The 18,054-nt window shown below is 39.0% G+C and overlaps 1 protein-coding gene across 1 annotated transcript in view; it reads right to left on the minus strand.

Annotated features, from left to right (window-relative positions):
- KIF13A (kinesin family member 13A) overlaps positions 1-17,955 on the minus strand; it is a 116,751-nt gene extending 98,796 nt beyond the window's left edge. Inside the window, exon 1 of the mRNA XM_009326501.1 lies at positions 17,873-17,955. Coding sequence (XP_009324776.1) covers positions 17,873-17,931 — 59 coding nt within the window. The 5' untranslated portion in view covers positions 17,932-17,955. The remainder of the gene's footprint in view (positions 1-17,872) is intronic.
- Positions 17,956-18,054: the final 99 nt, after the last annotated feature.

Consider the following 18,054-nt stretch of genomic DNA (forward strand, 5'->3'; position numbering starts at 1 on the left):
ATCATCTTATTAAAATAGGAAGCTGCATTTACTACAGACATCCAAAACCAGTCAATAGAAATGGGTTGGATGTTCAGACAAATTTAAAGGTTTAACACTATGCAAACCTAGTGCTCAGCGCATAAACTACCTTCAAAGAATATTTCCTTCACAGATATTATCTCTGCATTATTTATTATACCTTGTATAGTAATGGTTGTAAACAGTATTAATTGTCTGTATCTCAATACTTTGAATAAGCTCAGACGGAATGAAGTTACCAAGAATCAGCTGAGCCACAGTAGCTGCAAACAGCAATTGCAAGGCAGCAAAGTTTGCCTGGCCCACAGACACTTAAGACAGCTCACATCACTTACATGAAATTGTTGCTTTAGATTGTTTTTTCTTTTACTTTTTTTGCTACTTGCTCCTTTTGGCAGCTTTAGATTTTAAGTTTAGCATTGATGCACAAAAAAGCTTGGAGGCCCAGGCTTCCTTCCAGTCATGTGTAAATTTAAAAGCTTGTCGTGGTTTAACCTCAGTTGGCAACTAAGCACCACGCAGCCGCTCGCTCGCTCACTCCTCCCCCCCCCCCCCCGGGGGTGGGGGGGGGAATGGGAAAAGGAAAATAATAATAATACACAAAGCAAGTGATGCACAGTGCAATTGCTCACCACCCGCTGACCGATGCCCAGCCAGTCCCCGAGCAGCAGCCCCCCCGGGCAGCTTTCCCCAGTTTATGTACTGAGCATGACGTCCCATGGTATGGAATGTCCCTTTGGCCAGTTTGGCTGTGCCCCCTCCCAGCTTCTTGTGCACCTCCAGCCTTCTCGGTCGGTAGAGCACAGGAAGCTGAAAAGTCCTTGACTAGTGTAAGCACTGCTTAGCAACAACTAAAACATCGGTGCATTATCAACATTATTCTCATCCTAAGTCCAAAACACAGCACTGTACCAGCTACTAGGAAGAAAATTAACTCTATCCCTGTCGAAACCAGGACAAAGCTACAGCTGTATAATTAAAATTAGCTGTTATCTATTCCCCAAAAGAGGTGTTATTTCATAGTCATTACTATTAACGCTGCAGTAAGAAGAGAGTCGGGAAAAAACCTTATTGGATAGCTGATGCGTGCCTACCAGACAAGTCTCCTGATGCAATTTGCGAGCTGAATTTATTCTTGAGAGAATACAGTATTTTACCTTTGCAGGTTCCTAAAAAAGAATTAAGTAGATGGGATATGTTCTCCCTTATACTCTTGCAATACATTTGGAGGCACTGCATGATGAAAGGATCGTCATTTCATTGCCACTTTGACCAATTATTTTAAGCCCTTCGAAATGCCATATTTCATATTTCAAGGTTATGTGAAAGATATTCCAGTGTGTAATGTATAAATGATTAGGACGATTTTGAACACACTTTTTTTTGAATTCCAGCACTCACTCATATTTTGATCTTCTGAACTCTAATGTTCAACACGAAAAAGCATCCACAATATGTTTTTCTTCCTCAGAAACAGAACTTCAGGTCAGATCTGCCATATGGAGAATTATTAGACTACAATAGACATTTTAATCATCTTACCTCTCAAAAAGAAAACCCACAGATCATAATCTGATTTGCCCCATTAACTACTTGTAACTGATGGTATCTTTACTGAATAAAGACAGCTGGAACACTTTGTTCAAGGAAATAGGGAACACGATGACAGCAAGAACATGCTGAGAAGTGATGATTCTTCACCTGCCTTTGAGCTCACCAGAGAACTGAGTGCTCAGAAAAGGCAATTCTAGAAGGGGACAGAAAATAGGAGCTATATGATGTCTCTACTTTAAAAACATTAAATCAAATATTTAAAAAAAGAAAAAAAAAGAATGCCCTGTTTTTACAATCTTTTGAAATCAAAACTTGTATACAACCTACAGAGATGTCTTACTATTACATTTGCTTACTAAAATCTCTGGATTCTTCTTTTTGGTTTTTGACCTGTAAACTTAACAACTCTGAAAAGTATTTAATTTTTTGAAGACTTTGATACCAAAAACAGTTTAAAATGTAACTTTAAGAGAAGCATTAAAAAAAATCTATTTTAATTGTCAACTCAAGCCTGTCCCATTCCCTAAAAAAACCAGCTTTTCACACAAGCATGCCCCAGCCCAACTACTTCTGTAACTCCTTTCACGTGCTTCACCAAACCCCTGCTCATCAATTTATTCCATGTATTACTGTGCTTTTATGCAGAGCAATGTGCTTGAAACAGGCACCTATCAGATCAGCTTAAAGATAATTTTGCTCTGAAAACTGTCTACCTGAGATCAACAACTTCTCTCTCCACAGAACTCGTCCAGTGAATTTGCAGCGACATGCTGACTTTGGTAGCAAAATTACTATTCTCATACTCAAAGCCACTATGGGAAAGGTTGACAGGTCTACTCCTTTCCAGCACAACAACGGGTGTTAAGCTCCAAGAGACACGGTGATGGACAATACAGACACAATTAACTGTCAACAGGAAATAAGGAGATTAAGAATCTAGCCTCTAAAATTCCAGAGGGTTATAATTATTAACAAAAATTTGATTTTCCATCTTTTCATAATTTAAAGGCCATACTGACGAACTAAGTAACTTTGCTACCAAATTCTTGAGACATTTTAGTCAAAGATTGCCAGTCATCATAATCACCTTCCCAAACTGACTTCCTACACTATGTAACTCTTACATTAATTGATGGCAGACATCATCACACAGGAATCTTTACAAAATACACAAGCGGAGACATCCTGAGCTATGACTAGCAGCCTCCACAGCGTACCACTGTCAGAAAACAGTTATTTGCTTGCACAATTTGTTTCTCTCCAGATACACTTCTACATTTAAAACACAACATGTTCAAACAACATGTGGTATTCTCAATGGAATTTTACTCCAATAGCCCAAAGTCTATCTACAGCTCAAATATTTTAAAGTTATCATAATCCTTCTTCCTTCAGAAAATGATCATTCTTATTTAAGTCCTCCCTGAATCTTATTCCCATCCTTGGTTTGCAGCCAGCAGTATTATCCCCTCAAAGTGTTTTTGAGCTGTGATCTCAGACTGCAGAGCCAGGTTTATATCCACAATTCATTTTATGAATGTTTGTTTACACAGAGTGGAACACTACTGTATTATTATACTGAAAGGCAGAAGTTGTTTGAAATATCTTCCCGCTGCCGTTACCTGTGAGAATTTTATCTATGTTGCAAGTTTACTGTGCAGACAAAAAGCAGACACTGAGTCCAGGCAGGCTTTTATTAGCTCAGACACAAAAAGCAAAAGACTGGCAAAGAGACAAGCCAATGTCTAAAAATAGAGGAGGTGCGTGGAAACTTTCACATGGTGGAGAGCACCTGATTAGGTACCAAATGAGTGCACAGCCCCAGCTGTGATACAGTGAGCAAAGGAGCACTCCAAGTAAAGGGAGGGAGAGTTTGAGAACATGAGAGTCTGTATCACCCTGCAGAAATTCACTGGGGTCTAGCTGACTGTTTTAGCTCCCATTCAGCAGCAGCATGCTAAGCACAGCTGCACTGTGAAAAAAGAAAAATTATTCCCTTATAAGATTTGTCTTACTGCAGCAGAAAAAAAACCCAACCAAACTCTAAATCAGGAAACATGGTCATCTTACAATGAAATAAATCTGCCAGCCCTGGCAAGCTTCAGAACAGGAGAGAGATATTTAGCAATTAGCACACAGAAACATAAATACAAAGCATTTGATAATAACCACTGTCAGTGAGTACTACAAGGTAAGTTACTCAGAGGAGTGAGGCACAGAAAGCAAAGGAGCTGAGACACAAGCAACACACACGTGCTACCACACCAACTGCAGATGATTAAATGTAATCAAAGCTTCCAATTTAGAATAAACAGCAGAGTGCTGCCGGGAGCTGCTAACAGCACTCAATCTCTTTATTCTGAAACACCATCATTTCTGGAGATAGCACTTTAAATAGTATCTTTAAAGAGCATGGGAGAATGCAGGTAGAAGGTCAGGAGGACGAAAAGTAGAGGAAGAAGTTAAATTGGAGAAGAACAGAGAAAGGCACAAACTTTATCTATGGATATGCTTGCACAGAAAGGATGAGGTTTAGTATAAAGATTAGCTGTGTATGCTTAAAGAGCCTGCATGCTGATAAGTCAACCTTGGCTACTGGGCCCAGACATCTGCATGTTAACCCAGAGACTGCACTACAGTCTGTTGCCTGTGCTGGCATCTCTTCAGAGGCAGTTAAGAAGGGAGATCTAGGTTTCTGCACTGGGATAAGAAGTGTGTGCAAGTCATCCTGTACTGCAGTTACACAATGGAAAGTCTCTTTCGTAGAGAGAACAGTGAAAAATGTATTCTTTCCCAATGAATGCTTTTCCTGGTACTGCAAATACCCATGCTTTAAATTAAAATTCAGCTCAATCGGTAAGGTCAATAGCTGTATTTAAATCAAACTGTGAGTTTTACCCCACTTTTCAGTAAAGTATTTCAACTACTTTGTTTCTAATATTTAATGAAGTACTTTAAATTCAACTTAAAATGTTCATACACAGCTCATAGTTCTGTTTAGTACCATCTGTGTTGTGATCTGCAGTCAGCTCTACTACTCACAATGAGCGTAGGCTGAAACACTCTTGACAACGGAAAATCCCAGATAACAAGAGTGTACGCTCCGGAGCGTGTTGCAGACACTCCCAAACACCAGATCAACACTGTGGAGTCAAGTTACCTCTCTACAGACAGTCCCTGCACTGAGTTTTTAGGAGACCCCCATCAGCTTGGCCTCATTACATGAACACGTGCTCATACCGCACTGCATCTGAACTAGTGAAAAAGTAGTGGATGCCCACCCCCACCTACTTTTTGTCCTTTCCTATCCCTGGCATTGCTCTTGACTCCATCACTGCCATCTCCTCCCATTTCCAAGTTCACAAGGACAGACACGAAGACCAGGTACAGCACGGACATCATAGGCTAACGAAGCCTTGCTAACCCAGTATTTGCACTGTGCAAGCGGGCTGTGGGAGTCCAGCGCTGAAACTTCTGATCTGACTCTGCACAGGAGGAGGTGAGGCCCCGCAAAGCTTATCAGCTAAGCTTCCACGACACCGAGAAGCAATTCTTCTGTTTCAGGAGCTGCAACTCAGCTAATTATCTCTGCCATAAATAACCCACAGCCTAAATGATCTACCTAGAGACCTGCCTGCATAGCGAATAGAGTTACACAAAACAAGCTAGAAGAAATAAAGTAGAATTACATGCGGTCTCTCAAGAAGTTGACAAAAGTCCTTAGAAGAGAATGAGAAATCATATATTAAGAAAGAAGAAAGACTCAGAACAAGTAGATCAGTCTGAAACACCATGAGAAGTCATATGAAAGGGTACACAAGTTCTTAACTCTGATAAGCATTACATTAATTAGTGATCCAAGAAGGCAAATACTACTGAGGACAGCAGTTTTTGGTTAGTAATATTAGGATAAGAATGTGAAGGAGCAAAGTAGGTGAGCAGCAACGCTGCAAACAAAATTCAGGTTTGGCAAATAAAGAATTAAGTTCAAAATTATTCAAAAAGTTTATCACACTAGTTTTTCAGTGTAGCTTTCCCACTTTGACCATCATCACTGATATTTTAAATAAAAGGCAGCAGCAGCACTCAATTCTCAACAATTTTCAATGTAATGAATTGATTGTTTCCTTTTTGCTTAAACAGCCATTCTACTCCAGAAATAGCCAGAAGTCATGTTATTTGATTAGTAACTCCAGACCAGTTCAATTTATTTTTGTCTACTACATCTGCAAAAACTGAGACATGAATGTAAAAGAGCATGAGTAGAAGGATCTGCTATAAAAGAAGCTGCAGCTAAGGCAAGCATCCCATTTCAAATACTCTTAGATTAACAGTACTGGGGCAAAGAAGTGAACTGCTTCATATGCAGAAACAGCTATAGGGAGAGATCAAAAACAAAAAAAGTAGTAACGTTATTTTTTTTAAAGAATCACAAATTACCCAATCTAGATCTTTAAGAGAAAAACAACAACAAAAAACACATAGCACCCTTTGCTCCTTCCATTTCGAGCAAAAGTTCTGTAGGGAATCTATAACTTGCCTTCTATTTTGGATGCAAAGTAGAATGATAATTATAAAAGTATTTCAAGGACAAAGCTTTTCCCCTATTATTTGGAAAAGAACATGCAAGTTTCTTAGTCTAATCAAACACCCACCTTGAGCTCACCAAATTGACATTGCTCATTACGGCTACCAGTCAACAGATTGTCAGACTCTTATCATTCCTAAATGTTTCTTGAAAATAAGAAAATTAGCTAATTTAGTTTTTATTTTCCTACATAACAACTGCATATCACCATTAGTATTTCTATTTTCTCTCATTTATATACACTGGTGATGAAAAATTCCTCTCTCAAAATTCAATTCTGCAATTCCATTTTATAATGTCTCATTTCAAAGTCCACAGAGACCTAGCATTTACTTTCCCTTTTTAATCACAGCAAAGGCAAGCAGGCAAGAGGTCACTTATGCCAGTGACTCACTCGCCTCCGTCTTTTCTGAACCACGATGAAGATGCAGATACTTTGAGAAAAACATAAGCATTTAAACTGTGAGATCCTCCAGAAGTCATCATACAACACCCTTCTTGACAAAAGATGACAGATCAAGGTCAAGTTGGCTTGGAGAGATTTTTATAAAACTCATTTTACACCTTGGTCATATGAGTGCAAGAGTATTTTCAAAGTCTGTTTGATCTATCTTGCCATAAGCCATTAATTTCTTCTTTATTCAGGTAAGAAATTCTCAAATAGCAACCAATAATACGGATCAGACCATGCACCAGAAGAACCATAACTCAGAAGATACGTGAGCATTGCAAAACACTAAGGGCATTCAGCCAGCCCAACACTGAGGATCTGCATTTCTGGGTTTAAACTATCACAAAGTTGCAAGACGCCATTCTGAAATTTCAAATAAAGGTACATCACATTCCTTGAAGCATATGCAAAGCTTCGATCTTTGAGTGCAGATGGCAGTAAGGATAGATTACACTAAGGGCACAAAGCTTGCACACCATTAGCATTTCTGAAAAAAAGCTTCCCATTGCCACATTCACATCTGCAGAACTTACACTTCAAAAATGACTTGAGAGGATGCAGCCTGCCCCAAACAGTAATTAAACAAGAGAGGAGAGATTAGACTGATGTCTATCTAGGTTCAGTACTCATCGACTATGCCCTGCTGAGCACTTGAAAACAGAACTGGCAAGAGCTAACTTCTAACTTTCACCATGGGAAAGTCAGATATCCCCCTCCTTCAGTACACAGTACTTCTGACAGTAAGGGGGAATCCAACCATGGAACTGGGATGCTGAGAGGGACAGAACATCTACTAAATTTATTTAAAAAAATTCAAGATACTGTTCCATTGAAAGAGACCTTAGGAGAACACTTAAATGTTGCATCTTTATATGCACTTTCATTGTCCTTTTGATGGACACACAAGTGTTTCCAAGTGGATTATTTCACAGCCAATTTACACAGATTCTCAATCATAACAGATGTTTAATAACAGTAAAAAATTCAGTGTTAAAATATATTGTACAACTATGCAATGAAAATTAGGAATATGACATGAACTGAGACGCAATGTTATAAACACCTCAAACAATAAACATACCAAGGACTTGGAAGCTCTTGACAAGGAAACTACAGAGCAAGCTGTCCAGTGGTCAATGGTCTGTTTACAAGAACTGTTTTCTTTTTTGTTTTCAGCTTGGATCTCAACCCGAACACACATGAAGATTGTAGTACCACCCTAGAGAATGGCAGTTTCTCATATACATTTTCAGTAGGATGGAAAAAAGCTTATTGGATGCTGTTGGGTTTTGCTGTTTGCTTGTTTTGTTTTCCTCCAACATGTACTTTAAGGAGTTTCATCATGTTGTTGGGCACCCATTTCTGTACCTCTCTTTTGCCTTTCGTTATCCTTCCAGTCCTGGTCCCCAAGTATCCTTTCCCTATATTCTACCATGTCAGCAGCAAATCCATTAACGAGCCATCTTTTGCTTTTCCTTGCATGTCAGTTTCTCTGCAGACACTGAAGCCGCATTTCCCAAGGGCACTCCAATCAAGAATGCAGGTACAAGGATTAGATTAACATCCTCTAACAGAAGAAGAATGAGAACTATTCAAAACATTCTTCTTTTTAAGTGTAATGGGCAGTATGAAAAATACCAGATTATTTTCTAGGCAGTTTGTTTCAGAATAGCATATCCGCTGTGGTCACAGTAAGAAGCTCCGGAACAGCAAAACCTGAGTGCTGGATGATGTTCCATGATACACTTCTAACAACGCCTTCAGAACCATCTTTTTTACCCCAATGCAGAACAGCAGCAAAGTGCAGGAAGACTGCAAATGGTTTCTGCTCTTACTCCCTGCAAAGTTCAGACAACTGCAAAGTTCTCTTTAAAAAAAACATACTCAAACTCAATTACTTCTTGCTGAGCATTTAGAGGATACGTAAGTAACGTATTAATGTCTTCAGCTACATACAGTGAATATAGAAACATTTCTTTATTTTACTAAATGGCCAATTTCTGTTTCAGTCTGATTTCGTTAGATAAAATTATCTGAAAACACATTTCAAGTCTGAAGGAAATTTAGAAACATCTCAAAATAGGGAATGACAACACGGTATGACAGGAAGGAAAAAAACACCAAAAAATATCAAAACGCTTTGGACTTGCATCATTCAGGGAGGTGGCACTACTGAGCCAAAACAAGTCTAGAGTGCTGCAGACTTACATCACATTGCATACATAAAAAACTCACATCAACAGATGCTGACAAAGAAATTTTCCAAAGCAGACCAGGATGCTGCTCATTCAGGGCCATAGAGCAGCTTTGCCAGTAGAAAACCTCCACCAGCTCTGTGCCTCCACTGGAATGCTCTGTTGACTTATCTTTAGCAAAAGCTCATCCACCGTAAAACAAGCCTTGGCTTTTGAATCACAAAGTAAAATTGAATTTGAAGTAAAAATTCACAAGATAAGAACTCTGAAGTATTAAAAATCACATTGCAGCCAGTGCCAGTCACTGTACAAATCCATTCATTTTGCAGATAAACTTCTCCTTCCACCTCACCCAAACCTCTTTCCTTCAACTGTGAAAGAATCAAATTTGTGAAAGGCCTTCTCAGCTACACTGCACATGATTTTAATCAGAAAGTCAGACGAAAAGTGGAAACCATGTGGGAAGAAGTATCAAGTACTGCAGTTTCTTATCTAAGATCTGCTGTTCCTTGTCATCATATAAGAAATATTAAGCTAAACAGACAGCTCCGCATACTCGTATTTAATGTTAGAAAAATTATTCCAGTAGCCAAAGAGACAGATTCAGAATTTTGAAGCCTTACACTAGAAGAAGAAAATTTAATCTCGCCTGGAGGCTTTTGAACACTACTTACTTGGGATTGACATTTATGTTTAAAAAGAAACTGTGGAATAAACAAAGAAAATGTAAGCTCAATAAATAGGATATCATGTACATTTTTTCATTTTATTTGCAAGTCTAAAACATTCTCTAATACAAAAAAAATTCAGAAAAATATTTAAGTGTTGACAGTTTCAGCAATATGTTTTTAAAACAAAGCATCAAATTACTTTATAAAAAGTTTACAGTTAACAATGCATCCTGGTAGTTTTTTTAAACACATTGAACAGTATCTTCATAAACACATGCAGAGATAAGCATGCCATTCCAGCCACAGCAGCTGCTTTGATTCATGTTTATGAAATGCTTAAAATTCCTAGAATATACATACACTGCAAAAAGAAGATGCAGTGACACCATGAATCTCAAAGTAAGCCAGTACTAGCCTACTATCTATGCTGTTACTAAACATGAAGAGGCAGCAGCATGAGCTTGGTGTGGGCTCGCATCTAGAAAACAGACCGTAAGTACATACCCTGTTGCTAGTGCACAGTGAGCCTCTTTGACATACCTTCAGCAACATCATTAACCACGCTACTTGCCATGCGCTAACTCAAGCACAGAGCAATGTTTCAGACACTCCTTTCTACCGCTGTGCTGACCAATATACCTCAAAATAAGTACTGTACCATTAATAAGCCCTAAAATATACTGATGGCTTAATCTGTCAAAAGAGTAATTGTGGTGTACGTCTTTGTCCTGAGTTGTAACACTTAAATAGCAAGTAAGTTACTATAGGACAATAAATCATTAGTGACTTCATTAGGGGCTGTTACCATATAGATTTCCCCGTGGTGATCTACGTAAAATGAGATGGAACATTCAGATTACCTCCTAGCAAAAAAATTGCACCATACAAGTCACTAACTTCACATTATCTGAGGAAGATGTAGGTGTATTTGTAAGCATGTACGTACTTGAGGATGTCTCTATTTAGGATGTAACAAAATGCCAAATAAAGGTTGCAGCTGATGACTAAGGAATGCATTAGTTCAGGATATGGTTATGAATTTCATTAGATGTTTTGATGACTAAGTTGTTTTTTTTAATTATTATTTTTTAGATTAAAAGGCAACTATCAAAAATAAAGGCCAGAACTGCAGAGCTTCATTAACACTAACCAAGCACAACAGCATCAGAAAGCCATTCATTCCCTTTTCCCCAAAAACGAGAAATGACATAAAGGGACACCCTCCTATGGCATTGAAAACAGCTTGTGTAACTCCTACTCTTCACTAACATAGATATCTTGAGCTCATGTCATTGATTTTCAACTCCCGCCAGCAATGCATTTTCCTGATTGACCTTCATACAGCAAATTTTCAATCTGCTTGTTGTTAACTTACCGAGCTCCTCCCTCAGCTCCAAGTGAACACCCATTGCATGCCACAGAAGGATCGCAAAGACACACAGAAGCAGCTCAAGCTCCAGTAGACCTCAAACTGATGACCAATTTCATATCAACATACAAAGTCAGGTGCTGACTGAACAAGCTTATACCCCTTCTACTGTCTCTTGTAAAAAGACACGCAGCAACATCACTTCCAGGCAACAGCATGACTGTTTTGGTTAACTTGGTGCTTCGTGCCTCAAGTTAACTTGATACCAAGTCCTGTGGTGCATGTCATTGCACAGCGGTGGCCTTTTCTTTGTAGGCTGTACTTACTGAAGACGTAAAATTCAGTGTCTCCAGCCAACACTTTCACACTTCCTTAAAGAACCTTCTCCACACTCTGCCATCGGTAACAGACATCCTCACAAAATACAAGGAACCAAACAATCGGAGAAGTTATTCAGTTAAGCAACAGCATCTGCACAGCATTGCTGCAGCAGCTGGCATTTCACTATAGTAGGCAGTAATTGTTTCCATTAATAGCTTCAAACCATGCCCAGGGCGGGCCAAATAAGCAAAGACACTGTGCTATTTTCCCACCATTAAGGACAGCCTGTCCATGCAAGAGACACCGGCAACACAGCCAGAGGCAGCTACTGCTACTTGATCTGCACCCAAATGTAGAGGAATGAAGGACTTCAAATCTGATAATGTCTCAAACACAACAGCAACAAGTACGTTTGTCAATTTAAAGATTTAGCTCTAATCTTATTACTAGAAGTACCACCATGTTGACCCCCTGAACAACAGATGCCTGCCTGTGCATGCTGTACCGCAGGCCTGAGACCAAGAAGGGATTCGCTTTATCCCCAAAACTTTGTACCGAGATTGGCACCCCAGCTCTGTGCAATACACAGGCCCGCACAGCAGGGCAGCCGGTGTGCACTGCTTCTCTCTGAGCTCAGGTTCTGCAGAACAGGGACTTCTTAAGCACTTCATGAAGTATTTTGAATCTAGCACACACCTGGGTCACTACAATGTTTAGAAGTATCATTTAACTTTAAATTTTTAAACTATTAAGTTCCAGTGAATCTAATTAGAAGTCTGAAATCTTACTATATGCACGTTTAATAAACCTACCAGATGCACAACAGAGCAAAGATAATCTTGTTTTCAAAACAAGAAAGCTGTCTCTATACTAAGGGGGCAAAGGAAGTGAAAAACAAAACTTTTCCTTTAGTCCTGATCTCCCCAAAGAAAAGGGCAAAAAAGAAATCCATTTTAAAGGAGCTGCACATTTTTTAAATTTGTAATTCATTTCAATAAACAACATACTCAAGGTGTATTGACTAGTAATCCAGATCTCAAAAAACACCTCTGGCTGCAGTAATAGGCAAGTGCATGCATACCTGCCCCTTCTAAACACAGAAGCTAAGCGTGTCTAAAGGCCTACTGGTCTTTTTAACAAATCTTTTCATGTTCCACAGTGTGGGCATTTCTAACTTCATAAAACAGAAAAACTGGACAAGTTCAAAGCTGAACCTCGTTTTACTGTGTTCTACTCAGAAATATTTGAACATAATACTCAGTAGTCCAAAAGCATAGAATGGCTACAAAGCAACGATTGCCTAAACATGGTAATACCAAGCACAGTTTTCCTTCTCTTCAAACACTTTATCTATTTTTGTTCTGAAATACTGCCAGCTAAGTACTGCTAGCCGCTTACCCACAATCCCAACAGCCTCCAACGGTAGTTTCCTCTAGCAATGACATTTAAAGACCAAAGCACAAGGTCCTAACAGCTGTCTGGATCTTATAAACATGGTAAAATAACAGATGTTGCATTTACTCACAGTTCAGGCTACCTTAGCAAGAACCAAGAGCCATGCCACACACTTGTAATACAAAATACTGCGTATCTCATTTTGTTTCAAGTTACATGGAATTTAAGAACAGCAATTTCAAGGAACTGCATCTAGTATTCCATCTGAGGCATGAATGAATTAAAGCAATGCAAAAATAGCTCCGAAATGCCATTTTCCAACCACACATTTCGTAATTCAAATACACCTCTTCTGCAAAGGTTCAAAGCTACCACTTCACATCCTGAACATTGATGTCTAACAGGAAAGTTAACAGAAGAGGTCAAAGTCAGATTACTTTTACAATTTCCTGCCGACAAAGATAAAAGTTGCTGCCTGCTATTACTTTATGATCTACCTCAGACAGGTGATAATTTGAAGTATATGCATCAAAGACATGATCTCGTTGATCATTCCTTCAGATATGGAAATAATTAGCAGCTGTCCTACTTCAGCTTCCACAAGTTTCAGTTTGAAAAAGTGACCATTACCAGAAACGCATGTCTTCTCCCTACAACAGCGCTCTTCTCCCATCTCTGATGCTATTCAAAGCAACATATCAAAAAAGATAGAGTGCCACAACCCCCACATGAAGGACTATGTAGTAAAAACCATCCAAAATCATGTTTTCTCCAAGGCAGGGGGGAGCAACAGCTGTTTTCTGGAAACAAGAGTTTTAGGACAAGCTGCCTAGGGATGAAATCTGTGCTTCAGATATTTGTCTTTGAAAGCATCATGACATACCAAAACTAGACAGACACATACACACACACAAGCATCTGTTCCTAGCTATTTATTTTATTAAAGACCTTAAACCTACTCAAAAAAGCCCCCATCTATTCTGGAGTCTTTAGTAATTTAGAGCTATAGGAAGAGTTTTACCTAAGTAGAATTGGGCCTTGGTGCTACTTGCCTATTATCAAAATGAGGATGGAAAAGACAGAACAAGAAAGTTGTAAAATGTTTTTTAAAAAAAGAATTAAGCCAGGCAAGAAAGATACTTTCGGAGAAAAGTCGTCATTTTAAGTTCAGCTCCACACACTGATTATTTCTTATTTTCTGCCGCGAGACTTTTAATAAGGCAAAGTTTGCACAAGACTACTGTGCTCTAATGGAATAAATTGCCCAATAGACAAATTTTTGTTGCAGTCAAAACTACAGTTGAAATAGTATTTCAGTTCTACTGTCTCCATAGTTCCTTGTTTATTTCTGTCAAGACAAATATTTTGCTTACTAAACGAAAAATCAGGTCATGAAGAACTGTTGTCAGGGAAGTAAAATAAAACTTTTCTTTTCAGATCCTATGCATTAAAAAGTGTAGCTGAAAGGAAAGGTTGGAGGAAAGCATATTTTAACAATCAAAAGCAGAGGAGGAACCCAGCAAAACCTCGTTTGTCCTACTAAAAAAATAACATCGTTAACATGAAGTCAAATCTTTCATAAACCTAGAGAGGGGTGTGAAATTTCCATTGTAAAATATTACTCAAAATATTTTGAAAGATTTTCTGTAACTCCATACTCTAATTATCTCATAGTTACATTTTAACACTGTACCTTATTGCCAAGGACCAAATACAAACATTTATAGCAAGACAGCAGGATGTGTACAATTGGCTTTGAAACGTAACACCCATTTCTAAAAGACTGTAAGTTAGAACAATTTTTTCAGGAAGAGTGTACTTTGAGAAAGGAAATTCAGATTCCCAGGTGAAGACAGAAAAAAATCAGAGGGTTCCCAGAAAGAAAAGATGGTCTTCTGGGAAAGAAAGGGAAATCTATATTGGTTTTGGGGAGGAAATGAATGAGAGACAGGAGAGGTAACTAAAACGACACACAAGCACACTTAGGCAGATATAAAAGAAGCTACTGCTACTAATAATAGTAAAACAAGGGTTAAAGGTATGAAGTCCAACAACCAACTTACAAAAACTTTGCCAGCACCGGAGATTATACCTGATACCAGCTAATGAAAACCATTCCTTTCTGAACTCTGTCTCCTATTATTTCAAAGATTTTCCTGTGCCTTTCAGACTTGGACTGTTCAGTTTTACTATATTCTGGTTTTCCTCCTTTGTTAGTTTAGAATGCTGAAAGTCCTGTGTCTGTGGGGAACGGCATGCCTGCTGCTTTATAAAAAGACAGAACACTTGTATTTAATAACAATTACTATTTTGTAGCTGTGTTTCTTAAGGTGTGTGTGCTGTGTGGTCTAGTAGTTAGAAGATGGAGCCAGAACCCTGTTCTAATTTATGGTTATAACTTACTGCTTTACCTCTAATACAATACTGGAAGTTGGACAAATGACAGCACTGCCAGAGTTTTTAGGCTTTTTTCCACCACTTGTAAAACTATCATTACTTGCCCATCTAAAATGCTTCAGAAATATCCTTAATAAAACCTAGAGATTGATTAACAGCATGCATCTGAACTTAGATTTAATTCAAAAACTCCATACAGAATAGGCAAAGCTAGTAAAATCTGATTTTCCTAACCTTGGATATTCTTCCAAGAACAAATCTTATAATATTATAATAATTAAAGAGTTATCTAATTTTACTTCAGAAAATTCTGTCAATACCTTTAAAATTATAACCGAGTGAACAAGGCAAATAAAAAGCACGGTCCTGAATTCCACTCCCACTCCCCCACACCCTATAGTCTCTTGGCCTCAGCTCAATTAAGAAAAGTAGCCCTAGAAACCAAATTTGCTTTAGAAGGCTACTTATTCTTATTCCGAAGTGCAGTACAAACTTCTACTTCCATTCAGCTAGAAAAGGGAAATTTCCATATAAAAAGATAAAATGTAAAAAAGGAAAGGTAAGATTAAACAGAATATTAAAATAATGCAATAAAATAAAGACAGACCACTTAATCACCCTAACAAGTGTAATCATTTTTGCAATGACAATTTTTCTAAAGAAAAATCCAGTTAAGCTATATAAAAACAAGCTACACAAAGAAAACCAAAAATCCATTTGACACCTCTAACCCTGCCAAGGCATCAATCCAAGTACAAGCAGCAACTACTCAGCAATTCAGAGCCAGCTTACACAGACATTTTATGGCGGGTACACATAGAAGAACAGAATTCATTCTTCGTCACGAGAAATTAAACTATTTATCTTGAGTAAAAAATAGAAATCAACAGTTTATCACTTAAGAAAATTTAAGGATCTTCACAAGGCACCGGAAAGTCTATTAGGCATCTCAACAGGTTACATACAACATCTGCCACTTAGAAAGTACCCAAACTATATGTTTGCACTAGTGAGAGTTACTTCTGATCAGTATTTCTCACTGATATTTCCAATCCACTCACATCAGGCAGTTGCTTCAAACGCCTAAGTCACACATTTGGCACAGCCTGCCAAATTCCAGCCTCACGCTGGGCTGCAAGCAGAACAGCTATCACCTGCCAATGGTGAGGTCGCACACAAGTGTCACAGCTCACCTGTAAGGCTCTTGGCGCAGAACCAGAAGCCAATTCCAACCAAGTAAGAGAATTTATATATATTACAGGTATTAAAGCCAGATAAACACAAGCCACACAAGCTCTCAGAAGACAGAGGGTCACTGCACAGTCTCACTGAATACCTGCAGGCCGAAGTGCACAACAAGCAAAATTCATACATTACAGGCTCTTTATTAAACCATCTGGCCCTTAGACTCTTTAGTCTATTGAAATAATGATTTTTAAATCTTAATTCTGTTCTTGCTTTGTAAACTCTGTTTGTATTTCATGTTTTATACCTGTCAAATCCACTCTCTTTAAAGAGTTAACATTATTCTTATTATAGCAGTGTTGCGATAGAGGCCATATATACGCTTCAGTAAACAGGAGGAAAAAACCCCATGCTTTCTAAAGTAGAATAGTCTCAAGAAAAACAAGATTTCCATTTTACAGATGGGATGCTAAGACCCACAGAGGCAGCACGACTTGTAGATCACACAAAGATCTGTGAAAGGGGCAGGAAACAAGCGCAGATCTTTAAAGACCCAGGCCAGCACATTAGCCACAACAATGGTTCTGAAGACAATGCAAGTTGGATTTAAGTTAAACTGGTGTGATTACAGCTATATTTCAGTATGTGGGTTAATGTGAGAAGCACCTTCAAATCTTGGACATGTGAAAATAGAAAAGGTCTCAACCTTATCTGCTGGAAAACTATAAAAGCATGACATACCACCTTTGAAAAAAACCCCACATATTCTCACACTACAGTTTCTTCATAACTTCTATGAACTCGATCAAAAACATTCTTAAAACCTTGAGTGGTAGGAACGTGTTCAGATTAAAATCGCTATAACCATGCAAATGATTTCACGCTCCTTGTCATTAAATACATTTAACAGATCAACTTAAGTTGAACAGTCAACAGGTAACTGAAGAGATAGGCATACAACGTAACTATTCCCTTTGCACCTCCTCTGTCTCTCCCCACACTCCCTCAAAGGAAAGAAATCTTTTCCTGTTCTGATCTATTTTTACAGTCTAGTGCATTGGTATTTTGGATTATTTCCAAGGGTATTCTTTACTGGGGCATCACAACTAAATGCCAGATTTCAAAATTATTTTAGCATATTCTCATAGGCTACTTCACAGAACAACACTGAATTAATAAAGGATCTAGCAATTACAGCCTTTTCAAATGCAAATACGCTAAAACCTAGTAAACAAACTTAAAAAAAAAAATACCATCGCTAGCATAAAATTCAGATTCTGCTTCGTGTTCCCCCAAAGGTTACATCAAGTTATTAGCAGCCTGCACTCAAGGGAAATTTCTGAAAGCAGCACGCACGGTCAGTTTAAGCCCTTACCTAATCAACAGCTTATTTTTTGAGCAGTTAACCAAGAATCAGCTTTTAAACCTGGGAGGCCAATAGGGATCTCCTGTCTCCACATCCCAATTTGGGTACCTCCAACTCCACTCAGGAAGCCAGGAGACAAGGTCTGGTCCCTGCATCCCAGGATGCAAGCCCAACGCAGCAATCCCTGGTTGGGGCTCACCCTTGCCCGCTTCCCCCTGCCTGCTCCCCCTGAAAGGCACCGAGCAAGAACTTCAGGACCCCACCGCTCCCCGAACAAAGCCAGGCGAAGCGTCTGCGAGGGTGAGGCAGAGGAACCGGGGCTGGGTCTTTATTTGGGGCACGGCGACTTGGGTTTTTACCTTTCTCCCTGCTTGGTGTTGGAAGGCGGAGGGTGAAGTACAGTCTGGTTCCCTTCCATCTCCACGATGCACTTGGTATTCAGGTCCAGCTCTGCAAGGCGACAAGGCGGGGGGCTGTACCCAGGGCGAAAGCACCCCCCTTCTCCTCGCACGACGGGGCAGCTGGACCCGCGCCGGCTCCC

This window comes from Pygoscelis adeliae, unplaced genomic scaffold (genome assembly GCF_000699105.1).
Source record: "Pygoscelis adeliae isolate BGI_AS28 unplaced genomic scaffold, ASM69910v1 Scaffold186, whole genome shotgun sequence".
NCBI lineage: Eukaryota > Metazoa > Chordata > Aves > Sphenisciformes > Spheniscidae > Pygoscelis > Pygoscelis adeliae.